At 48.8% G+C, this 14100-nt stretch overlaps 1 protein-coding gene across 3 annotated transcripts; it reads left to right on the top strand.

The window, feature by feature from the left end:
- Window positions 1–8596: 8596 nt before the first annotated feature.
- On the top strand, window positions 8597–13677 carry LOC135288134 (translocon-associated protein subunit beta). Of its 3 annotated transcripts, none has more exons than XM_064401437.1 (6): window positions 8597–8693; window positions 10429–10583; window positions 11480–11578; window positions 11945–12053; window positions 12210–12287; window positions 13148–13677. In XM_064401437.1, exons 2-6 carry the CDS (start codon window positions 10429–10431, stop codon window positions 13256–13258), a joined length of 552 nt encoding a protein of 183 aa, XP_064257507.1. In that variant the 5' UTR covers window positions 8597–8693; the 3' UTR covers window positions 13259–13677. The 3 variants fall into 3 exon arrangements, with proteins under 3 accessions (XP_064257507.1, XP_064257509.1, XP_064257508.1); XM_064401439.1 differs by having other exon boundaries at window positions 8619–8675; XM_064401438.1 differs by having other exon boundaries at window positions 8670–8787.
- Window positions 13678–14100: the final 423 nt, after the last annotated feature.

The following is a 14100-nucleotide window of genomic DNA, read 5'->3' as shown; positions in this document are numbered from 1 at the left end:
CTCTCCTCACTCTTTTCCACCTCCTCCAGCTGGGCCATTCTGGAGGAGAGCCCCAGGGCCCTTGATCTTGTCCTTGATGTGCCCAGCCACAGCCCCACTGTCTCCTCCTCGTCACTGGAGTCCCTGCAGGGCACAGAGGGCAGGGCTGAGCTGCAGCCCCCCCTGCACACCCCCTGCAGCCCCCCAGCACCCCTCTGCTCACCGCTCCTCATCCCCAGTGGCCGGGTAGCTCAGGGGGGCCTTGTTGTTCATGGTTTTGTAGCTGCAATTCCCCTGTAGAAAATGGGGCTGTCAGGGGGGAATGGGGGATTTTATGGGGAGGGGGTCCCCAAACTGTGGGGGCTCCTACCTTTGCAGCTGGTGCTGAAACCCAGCTGCTCCACAAGGCAGCTGGATGCCCAAGCAGCTGGTGGGGGCAGGAGATTTGTGGGCACAGGGTGGTGCTCTGTGGGTCAGTGCCATGCTGGGGGTCCTTGACACAGACCCTCAGAGACACCACTGATCTCTTCCATCCCTCCAGGGCTAACTTACCTGCTTTCACAAATCTGCTGCCATCAACATACAGGTTTTTGCCTGGTTCCTGTAAAGGTTCATCCCTTAAATCTTGGCATCCTGACTGCTCCACGTGTGCAGCCAGTCATGTTGAAAAAGTCCTTGCTTTTCAGTAGGGAGCAAAATGGCTTCGTTTGAAGTTGGTGTCACACACGTGCCTACTTCCCTCCCTGGTCCATCAGCACAGCTTGGTATTTTGCCAGTCAGCTTAGAGAGATGCAGTGATGTCCCTCTGGATTCCCAGCAGCCAGCAATGGCACATGGGGCTAGCACAGTCAGTGACCATCCCAAAGTGAATTTCTGGGCCTCCTGCATTGTCAGGGTGGTGGCTGCTATGGCCCATAAGCATGCTGCCCATCCAGTTGCTCGGAGAAGGATGCCACAGGCTTTTGCCAACTTCCAAGAAGCTGTGTCATCCCCGTGGAGGCTATTTGTTACCCTTTGTGCACACATCATGAAAAGAGTTCAGTTGTATCTGGAAGGCCTGAGGCTGGTGCTTCCATGGGCATCCCTTATGGTGTTAAAACCAGTTCAACATTCCATCCCAGGAATTCTTCAGGGCCTTTGATTGCCAAATAAAAGGGGTTGGCTATTAGTCCGAAATTTTGAACCTGTATGGGGCAAAATTCTAACAAAACTCCTGTTAGTTATCTTTTAGTCCTAGGAGCTGCAATTTGGAATATCATTACTTTTTTCTTTCTCCCAGAGCTCATTGTCCTTTTGATACCTTAAAGCTAAGATATTAATCTTACCTTTTTTTTTTTTCTGGAAATCCCAGCAAGTCCCAAAAAGTTCTGCAGGCTTATGGTCACTTTCAAGCAGGTTTGTATCTTGTCAGCTCCAATTAGGATGTCATCTACACACTGTAAAAGAACACTGTTACCTTTTTTCCGTTTCTCCACTTCTTTTGCCAAAACCACCCAATAAAGTGGGCTTATCTTTGAATCCTTGAGGGAACACTGTCCAACTGCATCTTTCTTCCAGCCACAGGATTCTCTCAATTAATTCAAAGATTGGCTTTGCTTGTCTATTGGGATGCTTTCTATTGAGACAAAGTATCATTTAAGGCCAAAACAGTAAAATAAGAGTTTTTTTCCAGCACTGAGGTTAACAAGCCACAAGGATTTGGTGCACTTGGGTGTGTATCTGTGCAGGTTTGATTGATTGTTCTTAAAATTGTACTAATCTGCACTCTTGAGAGCAAGGCTTCTTTGAAACCTGGAGGAAGGCATCTAAAACTCAGATTGGCATTGTCTGAGTGTGCCAAATTGTAAGAATGTGTATGTCCATGGTGCCAGACCTTTTTGTGCCTGTTTTTATAGGATATTTATTCATCCTTAAGGGTTTCACTTTTGGTTCTGAGCTTTTTCTCTTAACTGGAGACACATTCTCTGCTTTACCTCATTTTCCTGTGGCCCATGAGGATCACTGCATTCCAAATGGCACCCAGAACATTTTCTCCAATGCCCTCTGATGGTTTACACATTAACAGGCAGACCTGAGCTTTCCAGCCTGTCTCAGGTGGAATGTGAAGCTGCACGGTATAATCAGAAAATATTTAAGGTTTCGTGCATTTAAATTACAAAATATATCTCATCCCAGCAAGGGAAGGGGTCATTGTTGGCATATGTAGAAATGGATTAGTTGTTTTAGTGTCACCAGCTATACATGCCATGGGTGGTAGGAGTAGCTACAAAGCTCATTTTCCTGCTGTCCCAACAATCTGTTTTCTCCTGGTCCCCTTCCCTCACTGTCAAATTCCTCCATCATCATAATATTTACCTCTTATAATGACCCCTTCTGTCAACAAATAGCACATTCAGGCAAAGACCCCCAAATCTGCAGCTCATTCCTCTTCTTCCTCCTTCTCTAACACCATTCTTTTTTCTTCCACAGTTAATAAGTTTGGCTCTTAAGTACCCATCTCACTGATTGATCAATGCCCAGTGTTTCCTTGTGATTTACATGGAGATTGATCCCACTGATCAGTTACGCTGATAGATCTACACCTTTTGTAGAAGAAATATGAAAAAGGAACAACAGTGCACTTAACAATCCAATAATTCCATCCATCCATCCATCCATCCATCCATCATCCATCCATCCATCCATCCATCCATCCATCCATCCATCTATCCATCCATCCATCATCCATCCATCCATCCATCCATCATCCATCCATCCATCCATCCATCCATCCATCCATCCATCATCCATCCATCATCCATCCATCCATCCATCCATCCATCCATCCATCCATCATCCATCCATCATCCATCCATCCATCATCCATCCATCCATCCATCCATCCATCCATCCATCCATCCATCATCCATCATCCATCCATCATCCATCCATCATCCATCCATCCATCCATCCATCCATCATCCATCCATCATCCATCCATCCATCCATCATCCATCCATCCATCCATCCATCCATCCATCCATCCATCCATCCATCATCCATCCATCCATCCATCCATCCATCATCCATCCATCCATCATCCATCCATCCATCCATCATCCATCCATCCATCCATCCATCATCCATCCATCATCCATCCATCCATCCATCCATCCATCCATCATCCATCCATCCATCATCCATCCATCCATCCATCATCCATCATCCATCCATCCATCCATCCATCCATCCATCATCCATCCATCCATCCATCCATCATCCATCCATCCATCATCCATCCATCATCCATCCATCCATCCATCCATCCATCCATCCATCCATCCATCATCCATCCATCCATCCATCCATCCATCCATCCATCATCCATCCATCATCCATCCATCCATCATCCATCCATCCATCATCCATCCATCATCCATCCATCATCCATCCATCCATCCATCATCCATTCATCATCCATCCATCATCCATCCATCCATCATCCATCCATCATCCATCCATCATCCATCCATCCATCCATCCATCCATCCATCCATCCATCCATCCATCATCCATCCATCATCCATCCATCATCCATCCATCCATCCATCCATCCATCCATCCATCCATCATCCATCCATCATCCATCCATCCATCCATCCATCCATCCATCATCCATCCATCATCCATCATCCATCCATCCATCCATCCATCCATCCATCCATCCATCATCCATCCATCCATCCATCATCCATCCATCCATCCATCCATCCATCATCCATCCATCCATCCATCCATCCATCATCCATCCATCCATCATCCATCATCCATCCATCCATCCATCCATCCATCCATCCATCCATCCATCCATCATCCATCCATCATCCATCCATCATCCATCCATCCATCCATCATCCATCCATCATCCATCCATCATCCATCCATCCATCATCCATCCATCATCCATCCATCCATCCATCCATCCATCCATCCATCCATCCATCCATCATCCATCCATCCATCCATCCATCCATCCATCCATCCATCATCCATCCATCCATCCATCCATCATCCATCCATCATCCATCCATCATCCATCATCCATCATCCATCCATCCATCCATCCATCATCCATCCATCCATCCATCCATCCATCCATCATCCATCATCCATCCATCCATCATCCATCCATCCATCCATCCATCATCCATCCATCGCCCATCCATCCATCCATCCATCCATCCATCCATCCATCCATCATCCATCCATCATCCATCCATCATCCATCCATCCATCCATCATCCATCCATCATCCATCCATCATCCATCCATCATCCATCCATCCATCATCCATCCATCCATCATCCATCCATCCATCCATCCATCCATCCATCCATCCATCATCCATCATCCATCCATCCATCCATCCATCCATCCATCCATCATCCATCCATCCATCCATCCATCCATCATCCATCCATCCATCCATCCATCCATCCATCCATCCATCCATCATCCATCCATCATCCATCCATCCATCCATCCATCCATCCATCCATCCATCATCCATCATCCATCCATCCATCCATCCATCCATCATCCATCCATCCATCCATCCATCCATCCATCCATCCATCATCCATCCATCCATCATCCATCCATCATCCATCCATCATCCATCCATCCATCCATCCATCATCCATCCATCATCCATCCATCCATCATCCATCCATCCATCATCCATCCATCATCCATCCATCCATCCATCCATCCATCCATCCATCCATCCATCATCCATCCATCCATCATCCATCCATCCATCCATCCATCCATCCATCCATCCATCCATCCATTATCCATCCATCATCCATCCATCCATCATCCATCCATCCATCATCCATCCATCCATCCATCCATCCATCCATCCATCCATCCATCCATCATCCATCCATCCATCCATCCATCCATCATCCATCCATCCATCATCCATCCATCCATCCATCCATCCATCCATCCATCCATCCATCCATCATCCATCCATCCATCCATCCATCATCCATCCATCATCCATCCATCCATCATCCATCCATCCATCCATCCATCCATCCATCATCCATCCATCATCCATCCATCCATCCATCCATCATCCATCCATCATCCATCCATCCATCATCCATCCATCCATCCATCCATCCATCCATCCATCCATCCATCATCCATCCATCATCCATCCATCCATCCATCCATCCATCCATCTATCCATCCATCCATCCATCCATCCATCCATCCATCCATCCATCATCCATCCATCCATCCATCCATCCATCCATCCATCCATCCATCCATCATCCATCATCCATCCATCTATCCATCCATCCATCCATCCATCCATCATCCATCCATCATCCATCCATCCATCATCCATCCATCCATCCATCCATCCATCATCCATCATCCATCCATCCATCCATCCATCCATCCATCCATCCATCCATCCATCCCTCCATCCATCCAGCAGCAATCAGTGTAGAACAGCGATATGTGGTGGCACACATTGCTCACAAGCAAAGGCACAGAGACGGGAAAAATAAGATTTCGATTTCCCAATCATCTTCACAGGATCCTGAGGAACGGGATGGAAATATCTTGAGCGAGTCCTCAGACTCCAAGGCTGAGCTTTAGCCAGATTTAGCAGGAAGGGAGGTGTTAGAAGCACAACCCCTGATACAAATGGAGGGGCAGAGGGATCTGCTAGAAGGAGGGGTGCACTTACACTCCAAAATGGAGTTTTTGGAGATCTATCAGCAGAAGAGAGGAGAAGACAAACTGATGTGGATTTTGTGAGCTTGGAATAGTGGGGCTGTGTCTGTCCACTTATTAATTGGTGCAAAAATCTGTTAAGTCCTACAGGCAGTAAGGATCAGCTGTAATGGGGATGTGCTCAGGGACAAGGTGAGGTCAGGGGTCCTGTTTGGCAGGACGTGGCTGTATCAAGGGCTGTGTGCAGCAGCTTTAACAGCACATGCAGACATGATGAATTAGTGAAGCTGATGTTCCAGGCAGCTTTTAGTTTCCTGCAGCAGATGGGGACAGCTCACGCTCTAATTACAGGATCTAGTCTGGATGGGGCAGCAGTAACTAAAAGTATCAAAATACAGCTTTTGAGAGGGGTGCCTGTTTCACTGGAGACCTTGATCACACCAGCCACCACAGAGCTACCAGTAATACAGATGTCCTAGCAAGTACCTTAGGGGAAATTTGGGCCCTAATTTCAGAACCAGCTGTGCGGGCGGTGAATGAAAATCATCAGGCAAAATTGAAGACTCACCTCATGTGTGACGAGGAAAAAAATGTGGAGTGATCTTGTGCAAGTCAGTGTCCCATAATCAGAAATAAATAGGAACTTAACAGCAAAAATGTTTCATCATTGACAGAAGTCAACGCCTATGCACAAAAATTCTTCTCTTTCAACTCCTCTGTCACCTCACACCAAGACACTGTGGTGTCTCTAACAGCAAAAATGGACCAGGAAGAAAGTTGTTTGGCAATGGACAAAGAAACAAGAAGAAGCCTGTGATGCCTGCAAAAAAGTTTTGATTGAGCAAGCCAAATTACACACTCTTAAGCAAGGAAATCCTTTGGAGTTGAAAGTATCAATTCTAGGTGATAAAGTGGATTGTGGCAGACAACTCGACTGAAAAGTCAGAAAAAAATCTGTAGGATTTTGGTCCAAGATATTACTAGGCTCTGCTATACACTATAACCCAAGGGAAAAATTAATTAAAGCTGTAATTTGGGCATTGCAAGAAACAGAAAAAATTACAGGCCGAAATATTGTGACTGTACCTCCAGTATAAAACATGGTGAGGACTGAAATTTTTTCAGCTGGTGTCTCCTCCAAAATGTTAGAATGAGTGGAATTGTTCACACCAATGGATTCTGTGCTGGGACTGAAACCTATTAATCTAGAAATCACCATTTACATAACAACCCCTGACAATGCAGCGTGGTTCTGCACCCTCTGTTATCACATTCTGAAGTTCCTGTAGCAGCCCAGCTGGACTGAAACTGTGGCTGCAGCTCTCCTGGAGTGGCAGATGTGCTCCAGGAGCAGGGATCCTGCAGAAGGGTGCAGCCTTCCTCTTGAAGATCCCGTGGAAGAGGCAGCTGCTCCTTTGGGAATCCAGTGGAAATGTTGCTCTGGTGTCCCAAAAATCTCAGATTACATCCAGGTAGGAATGCTTGGCTCCTCCACGTGGGCGCAGCATCTCCCAGTGGGGTGGTGGAATTTTATCAGCCATGCAGGGACACTCAATGGGCCACTAACAGAAGATAATTAATAATTAATGGGCCATTAACAGCAGATATCTCCCCGGAGGGAGGATTGGTTTGTGGAAGAGATAAGAAAAGTGCAGAAGATAACTGCCCCACCTTCAGCAGATGGCAGTAGAATACACATTGCCTTGCAATCTAGAACAACCTGAAACTTCAGGCCTGTGTCATTTCCTTCCATAGCCGGGCATCTGACCCTCCCACAAGAGTTTATTTATTGTTTGTTGACCTCTCAGATAACTCAAACAGGACGAGCTGTGTTGTAGGGAGTCATGCTGGCACCATGGGTTTAACACTGCTCTGGCATCCCCCAAATGCCAATAAAAATCTCACTGAAGAAGTGAGCTCTGGCAATCCAAGTCAGATTTTTGACTGACAGACACCTCACTTTACAAACCCTAAAAGCCATACCAAACTTTCACAAGGCAGAAATCTTCTGCGTGGAGATGTGTGGAGTTTCTCTTGAAACGTCACAGTTACTCCCCAGGGGTTAGGGGAAGGAATCTCTGTACATTATTGTCATTTTGGTGGCAAGTTACATTTGCCTTCTAATCAATACTTATTTCTTTGGAAGGCGGGCAGCACTGGGGCCTGCTCCCAACTGTGAAAAGTGCATATTATATGGCTCTACGCAGATATTTACTATACACATTAAGTTGTATTAACATTTTAATACTACGGTAAATGTAGTTTCATAGCAAAAAAGGTAGGTTTTGTAGTTAAAATAGGAACTATGTATGTGGAATGGTTTCTTGTAGAAAGGAATGAGGGGCCCTCAGCGGATGGCGGCTGCACGACACCTAAATCTTTCAGAAAAAGGGAATTTATTGCTCCCTTATCAGCAGAAAACTAATTTCTTCCCACCTCGCTCAGACATGAAGATGGCATGAGGATTGAGAGGAAGAAGTTGACAGTGACCAGACAGAATCCTGTGTTTGAATGGAATTTATGCATCATGTATGAGGTGTATGAACATGCACCAGGAAATTGTTTTTAAGGGTTAATCCTCTGTTAACCGGGGTCCTTTTTCGGGCTTGTGTTGCCCAGAAAAAGCTACCCGGACGTCCGTATCTCTTTGTTTTTATTGTCTCGTATTGTCCTAACCTCAAATGTTCAAACTTTATTATTCCAATTATATCACTATTTTTATAACCATTTCATTACTACTAAACTTTTAAAATTTAAAAAAAAAAAAACAAAAAAACAAGTGACCGGCGTTTTCCACACCAACCAAAATCAAAACCCAAACCAACCACCACCCAGGCCGCGCGCTGTGCGCAGGCGCGGAGTCCCCGCGTGAGGGCGCGGACTCCATCTCCCAGGGGGCACCGCGCGCGCTGAGGCGCGGTTGGAGCGCGTCATTTCCGCCGCGGTGGCGCTGAGCGGTGTGTGCGGCGTTGGCGGTGAGGGGCCGTGAGGGGCGGCGGGCCCGGGGCGGCTCCTCGGGCCTCGGCACCGAGCGGGGCGCGCTGGGGAGGCCCTGGATGGGGAGGATCTGTGCGAGAGGAGCGGTTCTGGGCTCTGAGGGGACGGGAGCGGCAGAGTCGGGGCGTTCCGGGCGGTTCCCTGGCGTGGAGTCCCTGTGGGCTTCGTGAGGGGGCAGGAGCGGCCTGGGCAGGGCTGGGCAGGCGGGTCCGTGCCAGCCCCGGGGCTGCCCCTGCGCTGGGCTCGGTGTGAGGAGACGCGGATCTTGGCTCCGTGTTCCTGAAGGCTGATTTGTTGTGATATATGTTATATTAAAATGATACATTATATTAAAAAAATAGAGAGGAAAGGGTTCGTCAGAAGGCTGGGAAGAACGGGAATGGAATGGAATGGAATGGAATGGAATGGAATGGAATTACAAAGGCGAGTGAGCTGACCATTGGCCATTAATTAGAAACAGCCTGCTGGCAAACGGTGTCCAGACCACGCTCCACAGCCATCAGGGAGTTAATTGTTCACATTTCTTTCCTGAGGCTCCTCAGCTGGAATAGGAGAAAAATCCCAGCAGAGGATTTTTCATAAAATATCATGGCTACACTAGGGGAACCTGAAACACAAACAGGCTGGGGGAGAATGGCTGGAGAGCAGCCCTGGGAAGGATTTGGGGGTGTGGGTTGACAAGAAGCTCAGCAAGCCATGGCAATGTGCACTGGGGGCCCAGAAAGCCAACACTGCCCTGGGCTCATCCCCAGCAGTGTGTGAGGGGGGATTCTGCCCCTCTGCCCTGCTGAGACCCTCCCCTGCAGGGCCGCTCCAGCTCTGGGGTCCCGGCACAGGGAGGACAAGGAGCTGCTCCAGAGATGATCTGAGGGCTCTGGAGCTGCTCTGCTCTGGGGACAGGCTGGGAGAGCTGGGGGTGCTCACCTGGAGAGGATCCCAGGGAGACCCCAGAGCCCTTTCAGGGGTTCCTGGAGAGCTGGAGAGGGACTTTGGACAAGGTCTGGAGTGACAAAACAAGGCAGGAGGGCAGGGTTGGATGGGATTTTGGGAAGGAATTGATGAGGGAGGCGAGTCACAGGTCGTCCAGAGCAGCTGTGGCTGCCCCGTGGTCTCTGCAGCCCTGTCCAAGCCCAGCCACGCTGGGGTTGAACAGAGGCCCTGATGTCGGGGCAGTTTTTGCGTTTGAGAGCCCCATGGAGTGCCCTGCTGTGCTCTCCCTGTCCCCTCAGCAGAGGCTCTGGGGTTGGGTGAGTGCAGGGGGGCACAAAAGCCACGGGAGAGGGTTGGTGCTTCCTCAGTGCCTGGAAATAGGGAAGGGCAGTGCTGGGAGTGAGGAGCTGTGCTTGCTGAGGGGAACTCGTTCTGTTGTGTTCTTTGCAAGGGCAATTAGCCATTATCTGCTAACACCGATTAAATTGTTATTACCAAGGCTTTTGCTGTGGAAGTGACTAGAAGAGGCTGGGTGATCTGAAAGCTTTGCCCATTATTGGATGTGCAGGGCCAGGGCTTGGACTCCATGATCTTTTTGGGTCCCTTTCACCTCAGGATGTGCCACGATTCTGTGAAAGGGAGTGAGACTGGCCAGGGCTTTGGAAGGGGAGGAGACCATGAACTTTTCTTCCATGGCTGCAGGTCTGGGACACTGCCATGGCAATCCTTACATCCCCACAGGCCAGTGTTCAGAGATTTCATTCCATTCCCTTGTGTTTCTAGATGAAGCTCCTGCTGCTTGCCGTGTTTGCCCTGGTGTCTGTGGCTCGCTGCGAGGACGGTGCCAGGCTGCTGGCCTCCAAATCCCTGTTGAACAGATATGCAGTGGAGGGCAAGGACTTGACTTTGCAGTACAACATCTACAATGTTGGCTCCAGGTAAGTTCTGTCCAGGCTTCAGTACTGGCCACAAACAAATGTTCTCTGTGTGGCTGCAGGGTGCAAGGCAATTTCTGAGCTCTGTGATGTGCTGTTGCTTTTGCTCCCTCTAACTCTGAGCTTTCCAGCAATGCCTGAAGGATTTACCCTGAAATTTGCTTCCTCTTCTCCTGTCCCTGCTTTCACCTCGTGGCTGCTCAAGCTGTCAGTCCAGCGTGGTGTGGTTCCTGTGGCACTCTGCTCCCCATGCATGCAGCTCCCTTTCTTGCTTTCTGAGCTCTTTTTCATATTTGTTCTTTTTAATGAAAATTCCATTTTGCTATCAGGACTTCACTAAGGACCTGTCAAAGATAAAACAGAACTTCCACCATGCTGGTAAAAATGAAAATTTTTACCAAAATGAAAAGCTGACTGAACAAAATGCAGGACACCGTTAAAGGGCTTTGAGATTTTGTTTTTTAGATTTTTTTAAAGGCAGAATGATGCATACTGAGCACAGTACTGCCAACAGAAGAATATATGGTGCTGTAATGTTGAATTGATACAACAATTATGAGATCCTGTAATTTTATATGTGGGATTTGGTTATTATTTAGGCCAACCTGTGTATCCATGGGATGGTATCTGAACTTTAGCAAACTGCCAAATTGTTGTGGAAAAAATGGTGTTTTTCCAATCCTTGTGGTTTTTCTCTCAGCTTTGCCTTCCTCCCTCTGCAGTCTCCCTGTAAGATACCTCAACTCTCCTCCCCATCTTCTGCTGGTGACATTTCATCTCTGAAACATCAGTTCTTCCATTTGGTCAAGATGGAACTGTCAGTGCACTTTGCTGCAGAGCCTGTGAGCAGATGGCAAAGCTTAAGATTCCTGTCTCATCCCTGTCTTTGTTGTGTTCAGTGCTGCCCTGGATGTGGAGCTGTCGGATGATTCCTTCCCCCCAGAAGATTTTGGCATCGTCTCTGGCATGCTCAACGTCAAGTGGGACAGGATTGCTCCGTATCTTTTCATGTCTTGAAATTTCTCCCAACTTTTTTTCTTGCCCCTGAGCATCCTATCTTTGAGCAGCTTTGTCCCATCTTCATCTGCTGTCCCTGAAATTCCTTCCAGAACCTGGACAGGGTGGCAGATCCAAACCCCTGCTCTTCTGGATGGTGCAGTGTAAAAACAAAGTTCCTTGCAGACAGGACCAGGTCCCGGGGTAGTTCCTCTGCCTGTGGAGGGGCAGCTGGGTCAGCCTTGGGTGGCTGTGGCTGTCTGTGACCACGAGCACTCAGATCTGTCAGCAGCACTTTTGCTCTTTCCCATCTCCTCACCTTTCTTCCTGGGATGAAATACAAGTGTTCCTTAACGTCCAGCTCCCAGAGCCAGCAATGTGTCCCACACTGTGGTTCTACGGCCTCTCAAGGCTGGCTACTTCAACTTCACCTCTGCCACCATCACGTACCTGGCACAGGAGGGTGCCCAGGTGGTGGTAAGTGGCTGATTTATGGGATCCCTGCAGACACACCTGACCGTGCTCCCAGAGCTGCATGGTCCAGGTGATGCATGTCCGTGTTGCTCTCACCCTGCTCAGTTTTGGAGTGAGGAGGAAAGGTGGCAAAGCCTGTCTTTTCCCTGCCTTTTCCAGGTTGGCTTCACCAGTGCTCCTGGGCAGGGAGGAATCCTGGCTCAGCGTGACTTCGACAGGAGGTTCTCCCCTCACTTTGTGAGTACCTTTCCATTGACAATGGCAAAGTGCACCACGGCAGCTGCAGCCCTGTGTGGTGGCTTCCTGCTGGCACGTGGTGTGTGTGGCTTGCCCTGCAGTCACCTGGAGAGCTCCAGAGGAAACCTGTCAGTTCTCCAGAGGACTATCACAGAAGCAGCTGAGTTTCCATCACAGCTCCCTGTGTGAAGAAGCTGCACTGTGACATTTGAGGCAGAAAATCTGAGAGTAGAATCTTAGAACCTCCTAGGCTGGAAGGGACCCTCAAGGATTGTGGAGTCCAGCTGTTGTGTTCTTTGCAAGGGCAATTAACCACTAGCTGCTAAAACTGATGAAATTGTTAATTGCCAAAGCTTTTGCTCTGGAAGTGACTAGAAGAGGCTTAGTGATCTGAAAGCTTTGCCCATTACTGAGGTGTGCAGGGCCAGGGCTTGGACTCCGTGATCTTTTTGGGTTCCTTTCACCTCAGGATGTTCCACGATTCTGTGAAAGGGAGTGACACCCCCAGGAATTCCAACCACGCCCCTGTCATCCCTATCCAAACTCCTGGGGCTCTTGTTGAGCTTGGTGCTGTAACCACTTTCCTGAGGAGCCTCTTGCAGTGCCTGGGAGACCATCCTCTGGGAGAAAGAGCCTTTTCTCAATATCCAGCCTTAATGTTGGCTGTCCTGACACAGCTGCAGGTGCTCCCTCGGGTCCTGTCACTGGTCATTGAGGGCAGAGGTCAGCACCTTCCCCTCTGCTTCCCCATGTGAGGAAGCTGCAGACAGTGCAAGGTCTCCCCTCCCTCTCCTCTGATCCCGTTGCTCTAACCTCCCCTGGCTTGGGTTGTTTTGACTTTTAACAATTTCTCCCTCTAGCTGGACTGGGCGGCATTTGGTGTGATGACCTTGCCCTCCATCGGGATCCCCCTGCTGCTCTGGTACTCGAGCAAGAGAAAGTATGACACCCCCAAGAGCAAAAAGAACTGAGCAGAGTCCAGTGCCAGGGCAGCCCAGAGCTCAGGAAAGGACACCTCTGGAGCCCCAAGAACAGCAGCAGGGTCGGGGTGGCACCGTGCCCTGCAAGGTGCTGCTTGTGCCATGCTGCAGCCCCTGGGCAAAGGATTCTGGGGCTGCAGCAGCAGCTGTGAGGTGTCCTCTGTGTTCTAACGGAGAAACAAACAGAAAAAAGAACAACCAGAAGTCCCAAACTCCTTGTCCAGCCCCTTTGGAGGCAGAACCCCTCTCTCCTCTGCAGCTGCAGCTTGTTACTGCCCAGGGGGGGCTGTCTGTGGGGCTCTGCCCCCTGGGCTGCTCCTGCTGCAGTTTTCTGCAGGGTATTGTGGAAAACATGGTCACTCCCCTGTGAAAATACAAAAACTTTAATAAAGGACAATAGCAGACAAGGACCATGGAGCAGAGGTTATTATGGCTGGGTACATCTTAGCACTCAGCCAAGACCACACTCTTATCTTTATTCTAGCAGCAAAAAACACCAACCCAATCCAACAAAAGGAACAATGCAGGGTCCCAGTCCACCCCGAGCTTGAACAGAGCCTGCCCAGGAGCTCAAGGCTCCCCATCCCACCCCACCCCCTGGCTCCATCATAAAGCTCTGCATTGGTTTTCTGGGCATAAAACTGGGATAAGGGAATAAAGCATCATCATAAAATCACCCCATGACACGCTGCTTGCACCACTGTGCTCTCAAAGCCAGCTTGCCTGCAGAGTGCAGTGAGCTGTAAACCTCTTCAGCCAGGCTCACAACAGATTTCTGCTTCCACGGGCTCTTGCAGAATCAGAGTACAGTGATAATGGAATAACAGGGTATT

Source organism: Passer domesticus, chromosome 32, assembly GCF_036417665.1.
Source record: "Passer domesticus isolate bPasDom1 chromosome 32, bPasDom1.hap1, whole genome shotgun sequence".
NCBI lineage: Eukaryota > Metazoa > Chordata > Aves > Passeriformes > Passeridae > Passer > Passer domesticus.
Note: the sequence above shows the minus strand (reverse complement) of the source record. Positions and strands in the feature narration are given on the sequence as shown.